Here is a 21,932-nt window from a genome sequence, read left to right as displayed (position 1 = left end):
AGCGTTGGGCCAAAGAGACCTACACTCAAACTCCCACGAAGCAAAGATCCTCAATGGATGCCCCTGGGCCAATCGTGATGCAAGATGCCTTGAGTCAAAGTAGTATATAAATGTTGAAATGAATACATCTAAGGTACCTCACAAGATTATTGTGAAGATAAAACTAACATGAAGAAGGAGGCTTGTACATTGCCCCGAGCCCCTTAGAGGAAAGTCGGGATAAACATCTAATAATTTATCATATATTTTTATTTATTTATTTGTGTTATTTATAGTCCACCTTTCTCACTGAGATTCAAGGCAGATTACATAGTGTGAGTCAGCACAGTCAATTTCAAGGGCATTTCAATAAACAATGTAATAAGAGTCTTATCAATGCCAATTTGCAAAAATTTAAAACCACAAGAAATCCAATACATAGTTGAAAAAATGCTGAAACAGACTCATGAGAAAATTAAGACGGAGAGAGGAAATATTCTTGGTTTGTGTTGTATACCGGAAAAATGTTATATGGTTGTCGTACTTTAACAATCCTTGTAATGTGCATTTTCAATTTTCTTTTAAACTTAAACCTTTTGCTCCTTTTCCCTTTATCCTTCTGTGCCCGTTTATTGTTTAAAAAATAAAAAATATTCTTAAAAATAATGCTGAAATGGCCGATACGCTGAACAACATTAAGCGACATAGATCTACTTAGCAGGATTATACCCAAAGCAACAACACAGGAACAAACAGTAACATTTGCGGTCCCTAAACTTTGAGGGATGCAGCCCTCGGAGACCACTTCCTTGCAATACAGCCGTCCTATATGGGATAGGGCTTAGCTGGTAATCAGGAATGGAATGGAAAGCACCTGATCTTATTCAGTAACCCCTGTGTTCTGACATGTGTTCCCGGGAGGGATCACGGTTCCAGTAGCACCTATAAGACTAACAAAATTTGTGGTAGGGTATGAGCGTTCATGAGCCACAGCTCACTTCTGCAGATACCGGAGAAATCAGAGCAATTTGCAGGCATGCGTAGGCTGCGGTATGGGCAGAAGACTTCACCGCCTGGAGGGTGGGTTGAGTGGGTGGTATCCTGCTCTCACCTCCCCACGTTCTTTGTCCACACGCTTGCTGTCATCTGCACAGGGCTACACGGCATGCCACATCTGCAAACTGAGCCTTCGCTTATTCATTTCCAGGGTGATTTTGTCTTTTCTTTATACAACTCCTGTTTTATCCATGCGGCCGGATCCAGCACGTGCTTCCTTGGATGTACGCCCCACTTTGTATTAGAGGAGGTTTGCAGCCCAGGGGTAGATTACTTTCTCCTTTCTAGCCAGTGCTTCTTCTTCTAACGTCTTTTGCTAGAAAATATTTTCAAAGAAGCTTTTTCTCCACATCAATCCGGCCTTTGGTCAAGGCTCAAATTCTCTGCCCTGGAACAGAGGATTACAGAGAGACTGTGGAGTTTTCTTCCCAAAGCGAGAACCATTCCTCTGTATTTTGTTACAATGGAATAAAGATGTGATGAATGAATGAAATCCTATTAACACTGGCACATACCCCTAAGGTGGATCCTCTGGCAAGAGAAGGAAGTGCAAGATCTTGGCATTCCCTTCCCACTTAAGGAGGCATTCAAAAGGCGATTTTGTATGGATGGCCACATTGCGCAGACGTGTGGTTGGTTGGCACCCTTCCTTCCACTCCTTGCTAGCTCAGCTTAGCATTCCACAGAAGCCAGACTGCAGAACCCCCCACCCCCGCCTCTCTGTTTTCTCTTTCTTCTCTACTTCGTTTGCTTTTTGTATTTGCCTTTAATTCAATATTTTGTCCCCATGCTCCATCTCCCTTTATTGGATCACACTACTCTGTTATTGAATCCTCCCCCGCAAGAGGAGGGAGAAAATTTAGTTTCCCAGGCAGCAATAAAGTTGGATTGGAGTCTTCGGAGGCCAGAAACTGTGCCAAGGTTTGGAGGAGCCTGAGAGACGGGCTCCAGGGAATTCTCTGACAGTCGCAGGAGCTGCAAAATACAGTCAGCCTTCGAGTTCATCGAACCAGCAGAGCTGGAAGGAACTCAAAAGGCTCGCCTCACCCCACCCGCCTCAGCCCACACAATACCACACTTGACAAATCTCTTTCCCCGGACCTTACAAAAGAATACCAAAAAGATCTTAACACGATTATGAAGGAGCTACACTCACAGATATGGAAACAAACCAACACGGATATACTGTGGAAACCCCAACATGGTGCCTCTTTATCGGCTATATACCAACTTCTCCCATAAAGAGGAACCCCAGGCCATCCAGAGCGTTATTCCAGATGACACCATAGGAAACCAGGATACCGAGCTTTACTTATTTGTCCTTTCCCGGAACCACTTTGAGTTTGATAACAATTTATACCTTCAGATCAATGGCACAGCCACGGACACCCACAGGGCACCCTGGAATGCATACATTTTCATGGCTTAGAGCCACACTTCCTCTGCTCCTGCATTAAGATTTATTGTTGACATTTTCATAACCTGCGTCAGAAGGAAGCTGCTGAGAGACCCATCGGCACTTTTACCCCAACAGCAAGCTCAGCGTGGCGCAATTCACACAACACCACGGAGCAGCCCACGCACCTTGAGGGCTTGCAAAGAGCATTTAGGGGGTTGCAATATACTGGACACCACTGCGAAGCTTTGTGATGGACACATAAGCACCATTGACCACCAAACGTATCCGAGCGCTTTCAGCTACTACTCGTACTACATCAAAGAATCCATTGTCTACATTGAGCAATGCATGACGATCACATTTGCTCCAATCCTTCCGACAGGACTCCCACCTTGAGACTTACAAAAAGCATTTCTGGGATTGCAATACCCTGTCAGAATAGTAAAGGAGCAGATCAGCAAAGCCATACTGGTGCCCGGAGCCAGCCGACTACAAGTCAGACCCAAGGAAAGCGACGAGAGAACACGACTGGTTGTCACCCACAGCTCACTACTTAATGAACTCCGAGGCATTTCCAATAAACCCACAGCCTCTCCAGCATAAGGACAGTTCTCTCTCTGGGCCGGGGCAGGAGGCAGAGCGGAGGAGAAGTTTTACGTTTCGGAAACAAGCTTTACGTTTCGGGACCCTCGTTTCAGGCAACAGAAGAGAGTCAAAATATTAAGGAGCTAAAACAAAATGTGTGCTCAGCAGTGTAAATCACTGGTTGTTGTGGGTTTTCCGGGCTGTATTGCCGTGGTCTTGGCATTGTAGTTCCTGACGTTTCGCCAGCAGCTGTGGCTGGCATCTTCAGAGGTGTAGCACCAAAAGACAAGGATCTCTCAGTGTCAAACTGTCTTTCAGTGCTACACCTCTGAAGACACCAGCCACAGCTGCTGGCGAAACATCAGGAACTACAATGCCAAGACCACGGCAATACAGCCCGGAAAACCCACAACAACCATCGTTCTCCGGCCGTGAAAGCCTTCGACAGTGTAAATCAATGCTTTTGCTAGCTGCTTCCCATCTGTCTGTACGCCAAGGGTCAGTACTTCCTCTTTGTAGTTAGCTGTTGTCCCCCCCCCCGCCCCCCCGGTTCGTTTGCTTTTTATTTTTTCACAAGGCCTTATGTCTTCTTTACTAGTGTTCGCTGCGAGGCTTTCCAATAACTTGGTAATGTCCTCAAGAATGTGTCGATTCTCGCTGAACCACCGTAAGCGTGCGTGGATCACAGCTGGTGCTTTATCAGGGTGCTCAATAAAGGGACGGCGGATGATGTGAGCATCATGGGCCGTTTATCTCTTCTCTAGAGCAGAGATTTGTTGAGTTAATTTTGTCGTGACTGCGACTTCCTCGGCTCCACTGGTACAACCAAGATGCTGGCTGGGGGCTTCTGTCAAAAAATTATATATGTTTTTAATTTCAAGCCTATTTTTCAAGCAAACTCCCACAGAGATAACTGCGCAAAATCTGCTATTAATGATATGGGATAAGGCGATTTTTTTTTTAAAAAAAGTAAGTACTGGAGACGGTGCTTTTTATAGGATTCCAGACAATTATCTTCTTTTTCTTAGCTATTAATGCTTGCTGACAAATTTTGCTCATTGTTACTTCGGATCTGGCTGCAAATGAAAAGCATTTATCCTCAGGGTTTTGTTCCCCCTTGCCCAAGCAACGGGAAATTTAGGCCATCGGAGAATGCGCAGGAGACTTCCGTGGATCTGTAACAAACAAAACAGTCAAGCATTTGTTTGTCTGCAAAGGCCTAAGTTGGCAGGTCAAAGGCAAGACGTGCGTCAGTCTCCATCCAGTCCTTAGATGCAGAGGAGTTAGCCGTGTTAGTCTGTGGTAGCAAAATCAAAAAGAGTCCAGTAGCACCTTTAAGACTAACCAATTTTATTGTAGCATAAGCTTTCGAGAATCAAGTTCTCTTCGTCAGATGAATGATAGAGAGACAGTCCTTGGCTCTTGGCATCACACACAAAAAGCTGGGGCCAGTTTCAGGTGGGTGGCCATGTTGGTCTGCAGTAGAACAGCAGGATTTGAGTCCAGGGGCACTTTAGAGACCAGGTAGATTTCCGGGGTTGGAGCTTTTAAGAGTCAAAGCTCTCTTCTTTAGATACATTTAGAAGTGGAAATATATGTTTTTTTTTCAGCCAGAAGGTGGGAGGGGTATTTAACTGCGCTTATAATCCGCACTTCTAGATAAATTAGTGCCTCACTCAGAGTGGTGAACAGGTTAGTGTTATTATTATCCCATCAATATAGCTGGGGAGCTGGGGCTGAGAGGAGCAGTTTACCCAAGGCCACCTACTGAGCTCATGGCAGGAGTGGGATTCAAACCAGTAGAGTGCTCATTTGCGGCTGAACCACTTAACCACTGTGCTACAGCACAGTGTAATTACCTTGATAGATCAGGGGTGTGAAAAGCAGAACAGCAGCATCTGTAGAGAGCAGAATCCAATGTCCCTTAAGCCCTGGAAAAGGGTTCCATTGTTCCATTGTTTCGAATTTGCAAATTCTGTCCAAACTTTGCAAAGGTGTGGCCAGGCTCGTGTTTCCACAGCCTTTCCAGCTAGACCCTGGAAGAAGACTGTGCCTGCTACCCCATCTGCAAGGGTTGCCAGGTCCAGGTTGGGAAATTCCTGGAGATTTTGGGGGCGGAGCCTAAAGAGGGTGGGGTTTGGGGGTCGTCAGTGGGGTATAATTCCACCCTTCAAAGCAGCTATTTTCTCCGGGGGAACTGATCTCCGTTGCAATTCTGGGAGATCTCCAGCTATCACCTGGAGGCTGGTTACTCCTCTGCCCGGCCCCTGCGCCTGCAGATTTGGAGCCCTGGCAGGAGCAAGCAAGACTCCCAAGGGTTGCTAGATCGGGCTGGGAAATACCTGGCGGTTTGGGGCATGGAGCCTGGAGATGGTAAAGTCTAGGGAGGGTCTGAAGCTCATCGGATTATAATACCATAGAGCCCACCCTCTAAAGCAGCCACTTTCTCCAGGGGAACTAATCTCTGTGGCTTGGAGAGTAGGTGCAATTCCGGGAAATCTCCAGCCGCCACCTGGAGGCTGGCAACCACACTCCCAATAGAGAACCGGCAGCCGATCTGACAGGTGGGGAGGGGCCGGGCTGCGCTTTGCACATGTCCAGAGGATTCAGAATCGTTTCCCCCTCCCTGGCGCACGGGAGAGCAGCGGCGGGGCTTGGGGCCGCTTGCCTGTGGCGAGGCGGGCGAGGGAGCCAGCCGAGGCGGGGCAAGCTTGCTTGGGCCGGCAGGCGGTCCAGGGCGCGCAATGCTCGGGCTGGCGGAGCTGCGCGGCCGCTCGGGAGGCAGCCTTTTTTCTCTGCGCTCACCGAGAGCATTTACGGCCCAGCCTTCCCTCTGCCGCAGAAGGCGTGCGTTCCAACGCGGCGGTTTACGGTAGCGTGGCACCGGCGCGGGTCGCTTTGCGGCGCCGTCTTGCTTTGCGGCAGCGCCGCGGCTTTTCGCGACAGTTGAGAAGGAGGCTGCGCGGAGGAGCCGCCATGGATGTGGGAGAGCTGCTCAGCTACCAGGTGGGCGGAAGGCGCTCGTGTGGATGGCCCTGCGCGGGGCTTGCCTCATTTACACGCGTTGCTCATCGGCCCTTGGTTTTGCCAACCTCCCGGGGGGAACGGGAGAGCTCCCGGATCTCCCGCCGGCCTCCAGACCCCAGAGAGCATCCCCCCCCTGTAGAAAGTGGCAGCGTTGGAGGGGAGACTCTGTGGCATTACATCCCGACGAGGTCCCTCCCCTCCCCAAAGCATGCCTGCCCCAGGCTCCCATAGTGGTTAAGTGGTCGGGTTGCGAATCAGCAGTCTGCTGGTCTGACTCCCACCCCCTGCCATGAGCTCTGCGGATGGCTTTGGATGAACCACTCCTCTCAGTCCAGCCCCCCAGCTGTCTTGTGGGGATAATAATAACACCGACTTTGTTCACTGCTCTGAGAGAGGCACTAATCCATCTAGAAAAGCTGCTGTACCATCATGGTTAACTGGTCGGGCTGCAAATCAGCAATCTGCTGGTTCGACTCCCACCCCCTGCCATGAGCTCTGCGGATGGCTTTGGATGAACCACTCCTCTCAGTTCAGCCCCCAGGCTGCATTTTGTGGGGACTGGGCTATTGTTAGAGATAATTCCTGTGGAGATATCTCTAATAGCTCCACAAGACCCACTTTTTAGACATTCTGATTGGCTGTTCTTAACATGTTTTGTCAGACCTTGTACCAATACCAGTTAATTTTCACTTAAACTTTTGGCTACTTTGGATGGTGGACTTTGTGGCATTATATCCCACTGAGGCCCCTCCCCTCCCTAAATCTTGCCTGCCTTAAGCTCCCATAGTGGTTAAGGGGCTGGGCTGTGAATCAAAGTTTTGGCTACTTTGTGGCATTATATCCCACTGAGGCCCCTCCCTAAATCCTGCCTGCCCGAGGCTCCCATAGTGGTTAAGGGGCTGAGCTGTGAATCAGTGCGCTCCTCGTTCAACTCCCACCACTGCCATGAACTCTGCAGGTGGCCTTGGGTCAGCCACAGCTCCCCAGCTGTATTGTGACAATAATAATAACTTTGTTCTTTGTTCACTGCTCTGAGTGGAGCATTAACTGTCTGGAAGAGTGTTTTATAAGTACACTGTTGCAGCTGAATTTCCCAACCTGGTGTTGGCGGCCCAAATTGGTGCATGCCATAAAACAACATGACCACCTGTGATGCTTGGATCCTACTTCCCTCCAAGAAGTGCCATTATAGCCCTTTCCTCCATTTTATCCTCACAGCAGCCCTGTGGGGTAGGCAGGGCTGGAAGAAGATGGCGGCCTTCAGATTCTAACCCCGCCCCCCCAGCTAGCTTGATGGAGGATTTTAACCCAGATCTCTCTGAAGATGGTTCTAACCCACAAAAGCTTTTTTTTCTGTGGACATAAAACCTTGTGTGTCGTTCAGGTGCCACAAGATTCTTGTCCAGGTATGCTGCAACAAATTCATATCGTGATTCCTCTGGAATCATTGCCAAGGAAGATAGTTTCAGGTGTGTAGCCCTGTTGGTCTGCAGGAGAAGAGCAAGTTTTGAGCTCAGTCGCACCCTAAAGACATCAACTAGATTTACAAGGTATGAGCTTTTGAGAGTCAGAGGTCCCTGGTATCTGAAGCAGGGAGTTTTGACCCTTAAAAGCTCATACCTTGTTGGTCTTTAAGGTGCCAAGGAAGACACTGTATTTAGATTTAATCGGACACTTTTGACTACTATAGTACATGCATACATAAGCAAAAAGAGACTGTGGCTTCTTAAAGGCTGACAGAGCTCCCTGGTGGCTGAAGATTTCTGTTTAATTTCTCTAGAAATATTGACTGTTGGATCTAAAAGCTGCCACCAGAGTGTGAGTTTTGTGAACAACCATTACCTTGAGAATATAAGAAGCGGTTACTGGATCAGACCAGTGATCTGTCTAGTTCTGGCATTCATAGGTTTGCTGCCCCTGGCTCTGGAGGCTCCTTTCAGTCACGATGGCTGCTGCCTTTGACGGGCTCCTCCTCCCGTGGCTGCCCCGTGGCTGCTGTTGTCATAGCGCACACTGTGCTTTTCCGTGCCTCCTTGCTGATGTGACCCTCCCCATCCTAGAAAATAACGCAGCTGGCATTACTGGGAAGGTGCGAACAGTAACTTCGGTGCAGTTATGGTGCTCCTTGGGGGAATATTATTGTGGAAGTGGGCGGTTATGAGAAACGTTTGTGGTATCGCTTGTAATAACAGTTAAAAAATCTATTCTCCATCTATCTCCCCAATGGGGACTCAAAAGTCTCTTCTGCATAGGGCTTTTTCATACTGCATCAGCTTCTCTCTGAAGTTCTGCTCTCATGCTCAAAATACCCCAATTCAGTCTCCAAACAGCTTCCCAGACTTTTTTGCATTCTGCACGGGTAAAGGCTGCATCTGCCACAGAACCAGTCTTTCCTTAGCTTTTCTGTGGCTTTTCTCCCTGCGTGTATACCCTGATTCCTGTTTTCCAGCAAAGTCAAACTGCAGCTTCTTTGAAGTGCAGAATGCTTTCTTCAGTGAGAAGCCTGGCCCTGTCTTTCACCCTCCCCTTTATCTCCCTGTGCCACGATTGGTTGAACAGCAACAATTCTGTTTTTTTTCCTTTCAAAACAATGCAACGTTGGAAAGAGCAAGAGTCCAGTAGCGCCTATAAGATTTAACAAAAATTGTGGTATGGTATATGTTGATTACAACATTGGTGTCTTAAAAAAACAACAACACCTTGCAACTGCAGAGAGCCTTGACTCCTACTTGATATTGTAAAGTTCCCCTCTGTGCTTTGGTGTTCCTAACTTTTTTTAAAATAGCAACCTTGGTGCCTTTCAAAAAAGACAAAAAAAACCCTTGTCCACTGATGAAACTGACCAGTGCTCAGCTGATCAAAAGACGAAACGGACCTGTTCCTCAGAATCTCCACGGCAGAAACCCGGCGTTTTTCTAGTGCAGAAAAAATAAACAGGCACCACCTCGGTTTAACGCCCTCAAGTGCGGAATGACGGAGGCCCAAAGTGGATCTGATCCTTGTGGATTGAATAGCTAGAAAACCTGGTGTAAATTTGCATGCAGAAAACACCAAAGTAGCTTCCACCATTCTCTACTCCTTTATTCTAGATGAAAAAGGCATTTTGTTGAGTTTGTGTATAAGTGCATCTGCACAATGTTGCAGAGTATTTATAAGCATTCTGGTTTCAGAAAAGATTCATAAGTTGTTTCAAAACAGGCGTAGATCCTTCAGTGTTTATTTACAGACCCAGGCAGAAAGACTGATTTTCTACTCAGCTGCCACTTGTTAAAAATATCCCCAAAAGAGAAGAGCATTGAATTATTTTAGCTTACTTGCCTCACAGGCTTATATCCGCCACCAAATAAAAATACTCTGACTACTTCTCTCTGCTTTTCACTCACAGAATAACAGCACAACTCTCTCCTTCTCCACACAGATTCCCTGAACTAGACTTTCCCTCACCACTCTTAAGAGTGCCTTTCACTCCACTCGCTGTTGTACAGCTACCGTCCAGTACACGGCATGCTCCATTCACCCACGCAGCCCTCCTCCTCACTTCAGAGGCCTGCATTTTAAACCATAACAACACACACATTCCAAACCCCACATTAACCAGCAGAAACAAAACACAGCCTATTTACATGGCAAAACCTTACAGATGTCCCTGGCAGCTTTATCCAATGCTTCGTGGAGAGATCCACAACTCTTTTGAGTCAGCAGTCCCATTGCTGGAAGGCTGAGAGAAGGAAGGTAAAACGGCTGCCGTGGGAGCGAGGCCCATCGGTTCTGCAGACTGGTGAACCCAAGCGAAGCCTCTTTTTGTGCTGGAGACAGCCACTTTTGAATGGGCAGCACTGCAGACAAAAAGACTGGGCTCTTCCTGTACCACGCAGGCGAAGGAAAACCAGAACTGGGTCTTTGGTTGGTGGGAAAGATGGCGTTTGGTTCCAGTTGCCATTTAAAAAGGTTTGTTCCTTATGCATCTGCAGGGAGAAGTTTCCAAGCCCGGTGGTAGAAAAGAGGTTCGTGGTAGTGCCACTCCTGCCAAGGGTGAACTTGGTGTTCGTCTGCTCATCTTATAGGAGGCGACGTGCAGCTCCTTGTTTTTTACCTGTTCAGGGTTAAACTCTTTGGAATACATGTGTCAGGGAGGGGGTAGCTTTAAATCCCCTGCACTGAGCAGGAAGTTGAACTAGCTGTCCTGCAAGGCCCCTTCCAGCTCTAGGACTCTATGATATTGTCCCCAAAATTCCAAGAAGGGAAACTGTGCCCGGAAGTCCTCAGTGAGCGCCGTGTCTCCTCTTGCCCCCGCATTGGGGTTACTGGCTTAGGGAAGAGTTTTCTAGGCACCGATGGTGGGAGAATTGACAAATCAAGGCAATTTTAAAGCTGCAATTTAAAGTGCTGAGAAATAAGGCTGATTTAAATCATCCATGTAAATTAAAAAATCCTATTTATTATTTAGATACTTCCTTTAAAAGTGCATACTAATTGGTTGCTATAACCATAAAAATATATTGATTTAGAGTAGAACAGTTTTCATACAACCTTCATACGCTTTCTGAAATATTTAACTTAATAGTGTTACTATTTTTGAAAATGCTGTGCCTTAAACAGCTTTTTCTTTGCTAACTGAATGCTCAGCGCCACAGATAGGGACCCTCTCACATCCTGCAGCCCTCAAAGGCGACTGGTTTTTCTCCTGTGGTTCCGTCCTTTCCTGTAGAATTGCCCCTGGCACCCGAGTAAATCACAGAATCACTGAATAACAGAGTTGGAAGGGTCCATACAGACCTTCTAGTCCAACCCCCTGCCCAGTGCAGGATCAGCCTAAAGCATCAGCCTAAAGTATTCATCCAGCCTCTCCTTGAAAACTGCCAGTGAAGGGGAGCTCACCACCTCCCTAGGCAGCTGATTCCACTTTTGAACTACTCTGACCGTGAAAAAGTTTTTCCTAATATCCAGCCGGTACCTTTCTGCATGTAATTTAAGCCCGTTGCTTCGGGTCTTACCCTCTGCTGCCAACTGGAACAGCTCCTTGCCTTCCTCCAAATGACAGCCTTTCAAATACTTAAAGAGAGCAATCATGTCCCCCCTCAATCCCCTCTTCTCCAAACTAAACATTCCCAAGGCCCTCAGCCTTTCCTCGTAGGGCTCAGTCTCTGGACCCCTGATCATCATTGTCGCTCTCTTCTGCACCCTTTTGAAATAATCTGGGCCAGTTGTTGTGTTCTATCAGATGGTAGTTGCCACCTACCATTCTTTTGCAACTACTGTATGGAGCCAGTTGCAGAGATCTGGTAGTTCATAGGCATAAACGGGGGGTAAAAAAAAATCACCCCAGTGGATCAGGGTTTGGCTCCAGGGTGACCTGCTCTTGTGCTGTGTGGTGGCTGGAGAAGAGGTTCCCCCTCAGATCATTGATCCAGAAAAATGGCCTTTCTTAAGTTCAAGGAAAGGACTAAGTTTGCGTATTTATTTAATTTATGCCTTATTTTCTCCCCTATGGAGACAGCAAGCAGCTTATGTTGTTCTCCTCTCCTCTGTTTTATCCTGACAACAACTTTGTGAGGTAGGTTAGGTTGAGAGTGTGTGACTGGCCCCAGAGTTACCCAGCAAGCTTCTGTGTCAGGGTAGGAATTCGAACTTGGGTCTCCCAGATCCTAGTTTGTCACTCTAACCCCTACACCACACTAGCTGTCGTGTTCAGTTTTCAGAGATTTTGTGGGGAGTATATCCTTGCAGGGGCAGTTGGAGACTCTGAGTGGGGGTGCCGCCAAGAGTGTGATGTCTGGGGTGCCACTTTGTGGGTCGTCTCCTCTCCTCTCTCCCCCCCTTCAAAATGTGCGTCTCTTGTGCCCGGCCCTTCTTGACCTCTCAGGGCCTGCAGATCAAAGGCTTTCTGGCTACCAGCGATTGCCTCGGGCCACCGCTGTTTTTGGTACCCGTGTCCACGTGGCCTGCCAAGTGGCTTCCTCCCCTGCCCTTTGAGTCGGTCCCTGTCCAGTATCGGGTCCTTGGGGATCGTCCCCCCGTCCCTGCGCCAACTTCTGTACATTCGGCACTTTCTGCCAACTCTTCATCTTGTTTCTAATCCCAAGTGAAAACATTCATTTTTTCCCTGTCTTTATTTCTTCATTTTTCTTGGGCCCTGCTATTATTTATTACCCTCTTATTTAATTCTAAGTATTTTTGATGCAATTTGCATGTGGCGTGCAAGGCAGCAGAAAACGTAAAGCCGTGCCGTATTTCATGGCTTTCGCTTGTCCCAGCAGCACGTCAGGAAAAGAAGATTGATTTTGCTCATATTTTTTCTCTCCTGGTTTTGGAAATGAAAGGCTCGTACAGGCAGAAGAGAGGGGCCTGTGTCTCTTCAGGCATATTTCAAAGCACTGCAGCCCCCCCTCCATTTCTCAATGGCAACATAAAGCCTGGCTTCTGCCAGTGAGGCGAGCGGGGTGGGGGGGGGACCTTTCCTTTCTTGTTGGTCTGAATGCAGGCGGGGGGGGGGGAGGAGTGTCCCAGCCCCCAAGCATGTGTTGTGCTGCAGCTTTTGGCAAAACATAGCTCCATGGTATTAGAAGAAGATCTTTTGTCCCCTTCTGGGGTCCTGTGACTTGGGGAAGGTTTTGCTTTCCCCGTAGTGTGACTGGCTTGGCTTGCTTGCCTGCCATCTGGAGCGTTTGGCCTCGCCTGCTCTCTTGCTTGCATGGCGCTTTGGCGGTATGGATCCGGTGGAGTTTTATGTAGGCAGAATCTGTGAATAGCTGTAGGAGGGAGGGAGGGAGGGAGGGAGGGAGGGGGGGTTCACTTGCCAGCCTCGTGGATCTCCAGTGGTTCCAGAGCTGCAGCCACTCACCTGAAATGACTGCGCTTTGGAGTTGTCTTCTTCCTATGGAACTGGAAGGAGGCTTTGCTGTGTGTGTTGTTTGGAAGCTGCTGCGGCTTCTGCTCCGGGTTTAGTTGATGGGGCCTTCGGGTTGGGAAGGCAGAGACCTTGAAGGACATCATACTCCCCACTTCCAATGCAGTTTGTCTGACCCTTGCAGGCCCAGTTAAGGGCTTGAGGGTTTTACTGGGTTGCAAGTTAAGGCAGCCACCCCCCAAAAAAATGCTTTCTCCAAACTCAGGCTAGCTTGGAAGATGGCATCGTGCCTTGACTCGGCCGATCTGGCCACCTGGGTCCATGCCATGGCCACATTGAGACTTGGCTACTGTAAGGCACTCTGCATAGATCTCCTCTCTAAGTTAACTTGGAGACTCCGGTTGTGCAGCACAATGCTGCAGCTCAGCTATTATCAGGAGCGAGGAGGACCATGAGTATTTCTTCCCTTCTGCAGTCTCTCCGTTTGGCTACCTGTAAGTTAACTGGGCTCAGTTCAAGAAGCTGTCACATGCAAAGCTCTTCATGGCCTTGGCCCGGCATATCTATTGGATCGCCTCTCTCCCAGTATTCCACTAGGGCCGCTTCTGAACGGGGCCTTCTGCAGGCGCCGCCTCGCGCATGGGCCGAATCAGTAGTTGCTCAGATACGTGCTTTCTCTGTGGTGGCCCCCATCTTATGGAATGGCCTACCTGAAGAGGTCAGGACGTCTCCCACTCTCCTAATTTCTGCAAACTATGCAAAAGTGGATTATTCAAGAGGATGGTTGTTGTGGGTTTTCCGGGCTGTATTGCCGTGGTCTTGGCATTGTAGTTCCTGACGTTTCGCCAGCAGCTGTGACTGGCATCTTCAGAGGTGTAGCACCAAAAGAGGACCTTTTACTCAGATAGGAGGGCTGTGAAGTGGTCTCCAAAGAGATGCATCAATAAACGGATAGGGACTATAGATTTACTACTATGTACTGTCTGTTGCTGTAAGTCTGATCCTACTGGGTAGTTCTTAATGTTGTTTAATATTTCAGCCTTGGCATTGCTTATACTCTGTTTCAGCATTTGTTCAGCTCTGTATTGGCTTTCTGCTGGCTTTAAACCTTTGCAAATGTGTCCTGTTACACTGTATTGAAATGTCATTGAAATTGACTGTACTGACTCACGCTGTGTAATTTGCCTTGAGTCTTGGTGAGAAATATATGCAGAGGAGTTAGCCGTGTTAGTCTGTAGTAGCAAAATCAAAAAGAGTCCAGTAGCACCTTTAAGACTAACCAACTTTATTGTAGCATAAGCTTCCGAGAACCACAGCTCTCTTCGTCAGATGCATGGAGGGCAAGAAGAAACTGGTCAGATATATAGGTGGAGAGGGGAGGGCGGAGTAGATGCAAACAGAAGCTTCTGATATGGAGATCAGTTTGCTTCTGATAACGAAATCAGTTACTTCTGATAATGAGATAACCATTCATAGTCTCTATTCAATCCCAGCCTGACTGAGTCAAATTTACATATGAATTCCAATTCAGCAGCTTCCCGTTGGATTTTGTTTTTGAAAGGTTTCTGTTGAACTACAGTGACCTTTAAGTCTTTAATGGAATGTCCTGGTAGATTGAAGTGTTCTCCCACTGGTTTCTGGAGAAAGGGGGACTATAAATGATGTAAATAAATAAATAAATCTGAACCCGAGGCCACCAAATGGAGATAATGAGCAGCCACCCTTGATTTCATCTGGACTTCTGCTCTGTTCCTTCACTTCTAGTCCTGACTTCCGGTTTGGGACTTATGGAGGTCTGAAGCAGCTCCATTTGCGGAGCTGACCGGACTGCCGTTTTAAGCGGCCGGCGGGGTGAAAATAGCCCGCGGCCGACTGCTCTCAGGCGGAGAGCAGGCAAAGAACGCTCGAGACCCTAGGGTGAGTTAGATCTCGGACGAGGGGGGGCTCTGCGCAACGGGTCCCCTCCCGATCCTTGAGGTCCCACCCTGCGACAGGTCGGCTACAATCTCTGCGGCAGTTCTGGGGCCAATTCGGCTGGCATAAGACCTACATACCCAAGCTTCGATTGGGGGAAGAAGTGGAGAGGAGAAGCCAAAATCGAAACAGTGATTACAACCCGAGAAAAGTGAATGAGAAGGTAAAGATCACTATCTTCTGATACGGGACAGATTGATAAAAGCAGAGAGGAATAAAAGTAGATTTTTAAACTGCAACAGGTTAATGAAAAGGAGGGGAAGACTCGGCAAGAGTTGCATTTGAAAAGAGACTAAGTTTAAAGAAGTTATTAAAGAAACTGGACTATTGTTTTGAATACTTGCGGTTATGGAGCTGTGAGAAAAAGACACCATCGCGAGACCTACTGTGGGAAGTTGGGAGACAGGAAGTACGTAACAACAATAGAGTTGCTGGAGAGAAGCGGCCCTTGCTGGAGGGCAGGAAGAAGGGAATCGCCATCTTTGAAAGGGGAAGGGTCGTGGCCTCAGCGGAAAAGGAAGTAGGCCATCTTGGATTGCAAAATCATAGAGAAACCATAGAGAAAAGACGCCCGACATTTTGGACTCTTTAAAATTTAATTTTGGCAAGAAGACCGGGACATTTGAAATAAAAGGACATTAAATTTTACGCCACGGAGTTAAGGAAGAGAGCGGACTCGTGGGAGCGAGCCAAAGCAAGCCCCACGATGTCAAAAAAAGAGTGGCAATCGGCAATAGAAAACCTGGATAAAAAACTTTTAGATGTGATTAAAGAACTTAAGGACACGAAATTGGAGCTGATTAAAGAGGTTAAAGAGGTTACACAGACAGTAAAATCGGAGCTGTCAGAAGTGAAAAAAGGTATGGAAACAATACAAAGTGAACTACAAGGAACGCAGCAGAGAGTTAAAACAGTAGAAGACGCGATGGAGAACTTAGCAGACACGCAACAAACAGAGATGAGACTGATGAGGGGGAGAATGTCAGTTGCAGAAACTAAACACATGGAGAAGCAGTTACGTTTTCGCGGCTTGCCAGAAGTGGAAGGAAAGTCAGCGCAAGAACAGATGACTGAGGTGTTAGCTGAATACCTGGGGAAGGAGGAGGAGGAAGTTGTGGCTATCCTAGATGTGGCATATCGTGTGAATTCGAGAATTGCAACCCAGAGGAAATTACCAAGAGACGTGATTGTGCAGTTTACGACACGAAATATGAAAGAGAAGATTGTGACAAAACAGTTTCAAGACCCATTGGAGATTGATGGCAAGACGATTATCATAATGAAGGAACTACCCAGGTCAGTGTTATCAGATCGGAAAAAATACAAAGTGCTAATTCAGATCTTGAAAGACATGAAAATCAGATACAGATGGGAGTTACCAGAAGGGGTGTCCTTCGAGTTTGGAGGGGCCAAAAAGCGCATCAGATCTGAGCGAGAGATGGAGCGATTCATAAGGGACAATGAAAAAGACTTACCAACAAGATCATGAGTATGGAGTGTAAAGTTTTATCTTGGAATGTAAATGGACTAAACTCACCGAATAAGAGGAAAAATATTTTCCACTGGCTATTAAAGCAAAAATGTGATATTGTTTGTTTGCAAGAGACCCATATCAGAAAGCAGGATGTAAAATATTTAAAATCAGGAAAATTGGGCAAAGAATTTGTAGCGGCCTCCAACAAGAAAAAAAGAGGAGTGGTATTGTACATAAAAGAGGAGCTACAGCCAAAATTTGTAACGAAAGATGTGGAAGCCAGATTTATTGCAGTGGAATGTACTTGGGACTTAAAGAGAGTGTTGGTAGTCGGAGTTTATGCACCCAACGGTGCAAAGGAAAGTTTCTTTGAGGATTTGAGGAAGCAATTAGACGATCTTTCATATGACCAGATAATTCTTGCTGGAGACTTCAATGGAGTGACAAACTTGGAATTAGATAAAAAGACAATAGCGGCACAAAAGAAAAGAGGACTATTACCAAAGCTCTTTTTTGAGTTGATACAACAGGAGACTCTAGAAGATGTATGGAGAAGAGAATATCCCAAAAGCAGACAATTTACTTTTTATTCTGCAAGGCACTCTACATTATCAAGAATTGATATGATCTGGGCCTCAAAAGACTTAGCGTTATGGACTAAGGAGGTAGAAATAATGCCGATGGTAGGCTCAGATCACAATCCAATTATGTGGAAATTAGGGAAAAGGAGAAAAAGGAAAGCATGGAGAATAAATGAAGACTTGCTACAGGAAGGAGAGAATATGGAGATGTTGAGAAGAGAGACAAAGTTCTTCATACAATACAACGTGAATAAAGAAGTACCAACTGATAAAGTTTGGGATGCTTATAAGGCGGTTATAAGGGGCATACTAATGGACTTAAACGGTAGAGCAAGAAAGAAGAAAGAGGAGAAAAGACAAGAAATTGAGGAGAAAATAAAAGCCAAAGAAATACAGTTAAAAAAGAGACCAGGGAAAAAGAAATTATATCAGGAAATTAAAATACTTCAAGAACAGTTAACAGCAATGAGTAACAAAGAATTGGAGTGGAACCTTAAGAGACTGAATCAGAAAGCGTTTGAAGGCGCAAATAAACCTGGGAAGTACCTGGCATGGCAATTGAAAAAGAGAAAGGAAAAGAAAATAATAAATAAAATTTGTGAAGACAATAAAACGTATTTGGAACAGACTACCATTAGTAGAGCCTTTTATAAATTCTACGCTAAGCTGTATAATAAGAAAGAGGTAAATAAAGAATCAATAGCGTCATATTTGGAGAAAACGAAGCTTCCAGTAATCTCGGAAGTTTGGAGAAATAAATTGAACAGTGAAGTAACGGATGAGGAAATAAGTAAGGCAATACAATCTGCAAATCTAGGAAAGGCGCCAGGGCCAGATGGACTTACGGCTAAATTTTATAAGACAATGGCCAATGAACTGGCACCATTCCTAAAAGAGGTGATTAATGGAGTTCTAAGGGATCAAAGGATTCCAGATACCTGGAGTGAAGCGAATATATCATTGATCCCAAAAGAGGGCCAAGACTTGACTAATGTGAAAAACTACAGACCTATATCGTTACTTAACAATGACTACAAAATCTTTGCGAAGATATTGGCGGAGAGACTGAAGGGGTGGCTCTCGGAAGTTATAGAGGAGGAACAAGCAGGCTTTTTGCCAGACAGACAAATCAGAGACAATTTAAGGACAGTGATTAATGCTATTGAATATTATGACAAGCGTTGTGACAAAGAGGTTGGTTTCTTCTTTGTTGATGCTGAAAAGGCGTTTGACAATTTAAACTGGGACTTTATGTTTGCCACTATGGAAAAGCTACAATTGGGAGAAAGATTCATCAGAGCAATTAAGGAAATTTACAGAGACCAGACTGCAGCAATTGTGGTGAATGATGAAGCGACTAAGAAACTGACTATAAGTAAAGGAACAAGACAAGGTTGCCCGTTGTCTCCACTGTTGTTCATCTTGGTATTGGAGATCCTGATGATACAAATACGACAAGACGAAGAAATTCGAGGAATAAAAATAAAGGACTATTCATATAAGGTCAGAGCATTTGCGGATGATATAATGTTAATTGTAGAGGACCCATTGGAGAACATGCCAAAAGTGATAGATAAGATTAAGGAGTTTGGAGATTTGGCAGGTTTTTATATTAATAAAAAGAAGTCAAAGATACTATGCAAAAATATGACTAAGCAGAAACAACAATTGTTAATGGAAATAACGGACTGTGAAGTAACAAGTAAGGTGAAATATTTGGGAATCGAACTGACTGCAAAGAATATAGACTTATTTAAAAACAACTATGAAAAATTATGGACTCAGATTGAGAGAGACTTGATTAAATGGAATAGGCTGAATCTGTCATGGTTGGGAAGGATTGCAGCAGTTAAGATGAATGTGTTACCAAGAGTAATGTTTTTGCTACAGACAATACCAATCATCAGAGACTCTAAGCAATTTGAAAAATGGCAGAGGAAAATATCAGATTTTGTATGGGCAGGCAAGAAGCCTCGAGTGAAAATGAAAGTTCTACAAGACGCAAAAGAAAGAGGCGGAATGCAACTGCCCAATTTGAGACTTTATCATGACGCAATCTGCCTAGTGTGGTTGAAAGAGTGGATGACGTTAAAGAATAAGAAATTACTAGCCCTAGAGGGATACAAAAAAATATTCGGATGGCACGCATACCTATGGCACGATAAAGTAAAGGTGAACTCGATGTTCCTGCATCATTACATACGGAGAAGTTTATATACAGTCTGGAAGAAGTACAGACTTTATCTACAAGAAGGAACCCCTTTGTGGGTAGTTCCATATGAGGTGATAGATCGGAGAGCTGTTGATAATGAGCAACAACGTTTAACTTACAAAGAAATAACTAGAACTGAAGCATTTAAACTTAGAATAAAGACGCAGGAGGAACTATCACCTTATTATGACTGGTTCCAGTACAGACAGATTAGAGATTTATATAATTCGGACTCTGTAAAGGGAGGTATACGAACAGAGAATTCGGAACTAGAGCAGACCCTTCTTAAAGAGGACAAGAAAAGAATATCTAAGGTATACCAAGTACTGTTGAAATGGTATACTGAGGATGAGACAGTTAAAACACAAATGGTGAAATGGGCTATAAATTTCAACAAAGAAATAACAATGGAGGCATGGGAATACTTGTGGAAGACTACAATGAAGACAACGACATGTACTAGCATCAAAGAGAACATTTACAAAATGATCTATCGTTGGTACATGACACCAAAGAAGATTGCGCTAGGGAATTTGAACACTTCTAATAAATGCTGGAAATGCAAGAAGCACGAGGGCTCCCTCTATCATATGTGGTGGTCATGTGAGGTAGCTAGGCAGTACTGGGGGGAAATAATAAGAGAAATGAGTGAAATTTTGCAATTTCAAGTAAATAAGAACCCAGAACTCCTGCTACTAAACTTGGGAATGGAGGGATTACCAGCCCATCATAGGACGTTGATATTCTATATGACGGTAGCAGCTAGAATTTTGTATGCGCAAAAATGGAAAGTACAAGAAGTGCCAACTATTGAAGATTGGATCTACAAATTGCTGTATATGGCAGAAATGGACAAGATGACAAGAAAACTGAGAAATCTGGACTCAGGACAGTTTAACACAGACTGGGAGAAGCTGAAACAATATTTGGAGAAGAAATGGGAGGTGGGAGGAGAACTGTGGCAGTTTAAGAACTATTGAAATACAATAAAATGTAGAGGGGGGTGACTTTACCGGGGGGGAGAAGAGGTAAACGTGAATCTCTAAGCAGTTAGGTTATTAGATTGATATATATAGAATAACAAATAGAATATTGATAGAAAATAACTAACCATATGGGTTAATTATAAGGACTGATTAACTAATAATATTTTCTTTCTGGTAAGATTTGTATAATGTACCAAACTGAATATGTTTATTTGAAGATATATATGAGTTAAGTGGATTGATTATATAATGACAGTAATATAGATCTACTATCGAAGGGGAATAGAAATACTAATGTAATTAAATATAATTAAAACAGAAAGAAGAAGATAGAATGAGTAACACATAGAGTATAAGTCAAATTGTTTGATTTATATGAATGTATGATTTATATGGTTTATGATCTATAGAAATATTTGAAATTTGAACTATGAAAAATGGGATAAATTGTTTATCCAATATGGAAATAAGGACTCATAGGGTACAGAGTTTTAAAAATAGTTAAAGAAGTATTGCTTAGAATAAAGGGAAAATATATATTTGTTAGATAGAGGAACTTAAAAGGAGTAAGGGAAAAGGGACAAAGGGTTGGAAAACTGTTGGAAGTCAACAAAAAGGGGGGGAAAGGGAGGGGGTTAGAAATTGGAAAATGGGAGAATTGATTGTAATGTGAAAATAATTGATCCTAACCCAATAAAAATTTTTCAAAAAAAAAAATAGAGAGGTGAAGTCCTGAAAGAAAAGAAAACTAAGGAAAAATGGGCAGGGGTCATTTCCCCCATATATTTCTAAGAACTTTTGTTTCTCATAGTAATTTGGGGAGACATAACAAACCTTCCTTCTCTCTCTCTCTCTCTCATGAGTGAGATATATTTTTAGGACAAGGTTTTGCTCACTCAAAATGTAGTCAATGGAAAAATTGGGAAATTTGTGGGAGCACTGAAAAAAACTGATTTTTTTCTTTTGAAATGAGTGCGGTGTGTTAAGATTAAGATAGCATGAGGTGCAGCTGTTTGACACTCTCTCTTGCTTTCTTTTGGGGGGTATTTGCTATTTTGCTTGTAGAAAACTAAAGGATTTAAATTTCATAAACATGCCAGTTAGTATAATTTTATATGCTAGCAGAGCTATAAATGGTGTATTTATGTTAAAGCAGAAAAATAGGTTTAGGTTAGATAGGAAAATAAGTATGGCATATATTGTATTGTCGAAGGCTTTCACGGCCGGAGAACGATGGTTGTTGTGGGTTTTCCAGGCTGTCTTGCCGTGGTCTTGGCATTGTAGTTCCTGACGTTTTGCCAGCAGCTGTGGCTGGCATCTTCAGAGGTGTAGCACCAAAAGGCCACGGCAGGTGGTCTTTTGGTGCTACACCAAAGTCTTTTGGTGTAGCACCAAAAGACTTTGGTGTAGCACCAAAGTCTTTTGGTGCTACACGTCTGAAGATGCCAGCCACAGCTGCTGGCGAAACGTCAGGAACTACAATGCCAAGACCACAGCAATACAGCCCGGAAAACCCACAACAACCCTATGGCATATATTGTTTGTGTGAGTTTATATAGTGTTGTGACTGACTCATCAATGTCCAGCCCAACCCCCTGGACCTAGAAACATGAAATTTGGGAAGAACATTCCTTTCATGATGTAAACACCCACTAAGAAGGGATTTTAAGAAATTTGCTCCCTAAGGGGGTGTAAAGGGGTCAAATGTGTTTTCCCAAAGGGATACAGCTTCTCTGTGTGGCTGGCAGGCTGCTGCCTGCTTGCACCCCCCACCCACTGCCAGTTTGGCCACTCTTCCCTGATTGGGCCAGC

General features: G+C 45.0%; 1 protein-coding gene across 1 annotated transcript in view; it reads left to right on the top strand.

Moving 5' to 3' along the window:
• The first annotated feature begins 5,950 nt into the window (after positions 1 to 5,950).
• The window catches only part of CTNNBL1 (catenin beta like 1), a 113,896-nt gene continuing 97,914 nt past the window's right edge, over positions 5,951 to 21,932 (top strand). Inside the window, exon 1 of the mRNA XM_054981738.1 lies at positions 5,951 to 6,025. Within this exon, the coding sequence (XP_054837713.1) occupies positions 5,996 to 6,025 (30 nt within the window). The 5' untranslated portion in view covers positions 5,951 to 5,995. The remainder of the gene's footprint in view (positions 6,026 to 21,932) is intronic.

The sequence above is a fragment of the Eublepharis macularius genome, chromosome 5 (assembly GCF_028583425.1).
Source record: "Eublepharis macularius isolate TG4126 chromosome 5, MPM_Emac_v1.0, whole genome shotgun sequence".
NCBI classification, from domain to species: Eukaryota; Metazoa; Chordata; class Lepidosauria; order Squamata; family Eublepharidae; genus Eublepharis; species Eublepharis macularius.
The sequence above is the reverse complement of the archived record's forward strand: the minus strand, read 5'-3'. Positions and strand labels throughout refer to the sequence as shown.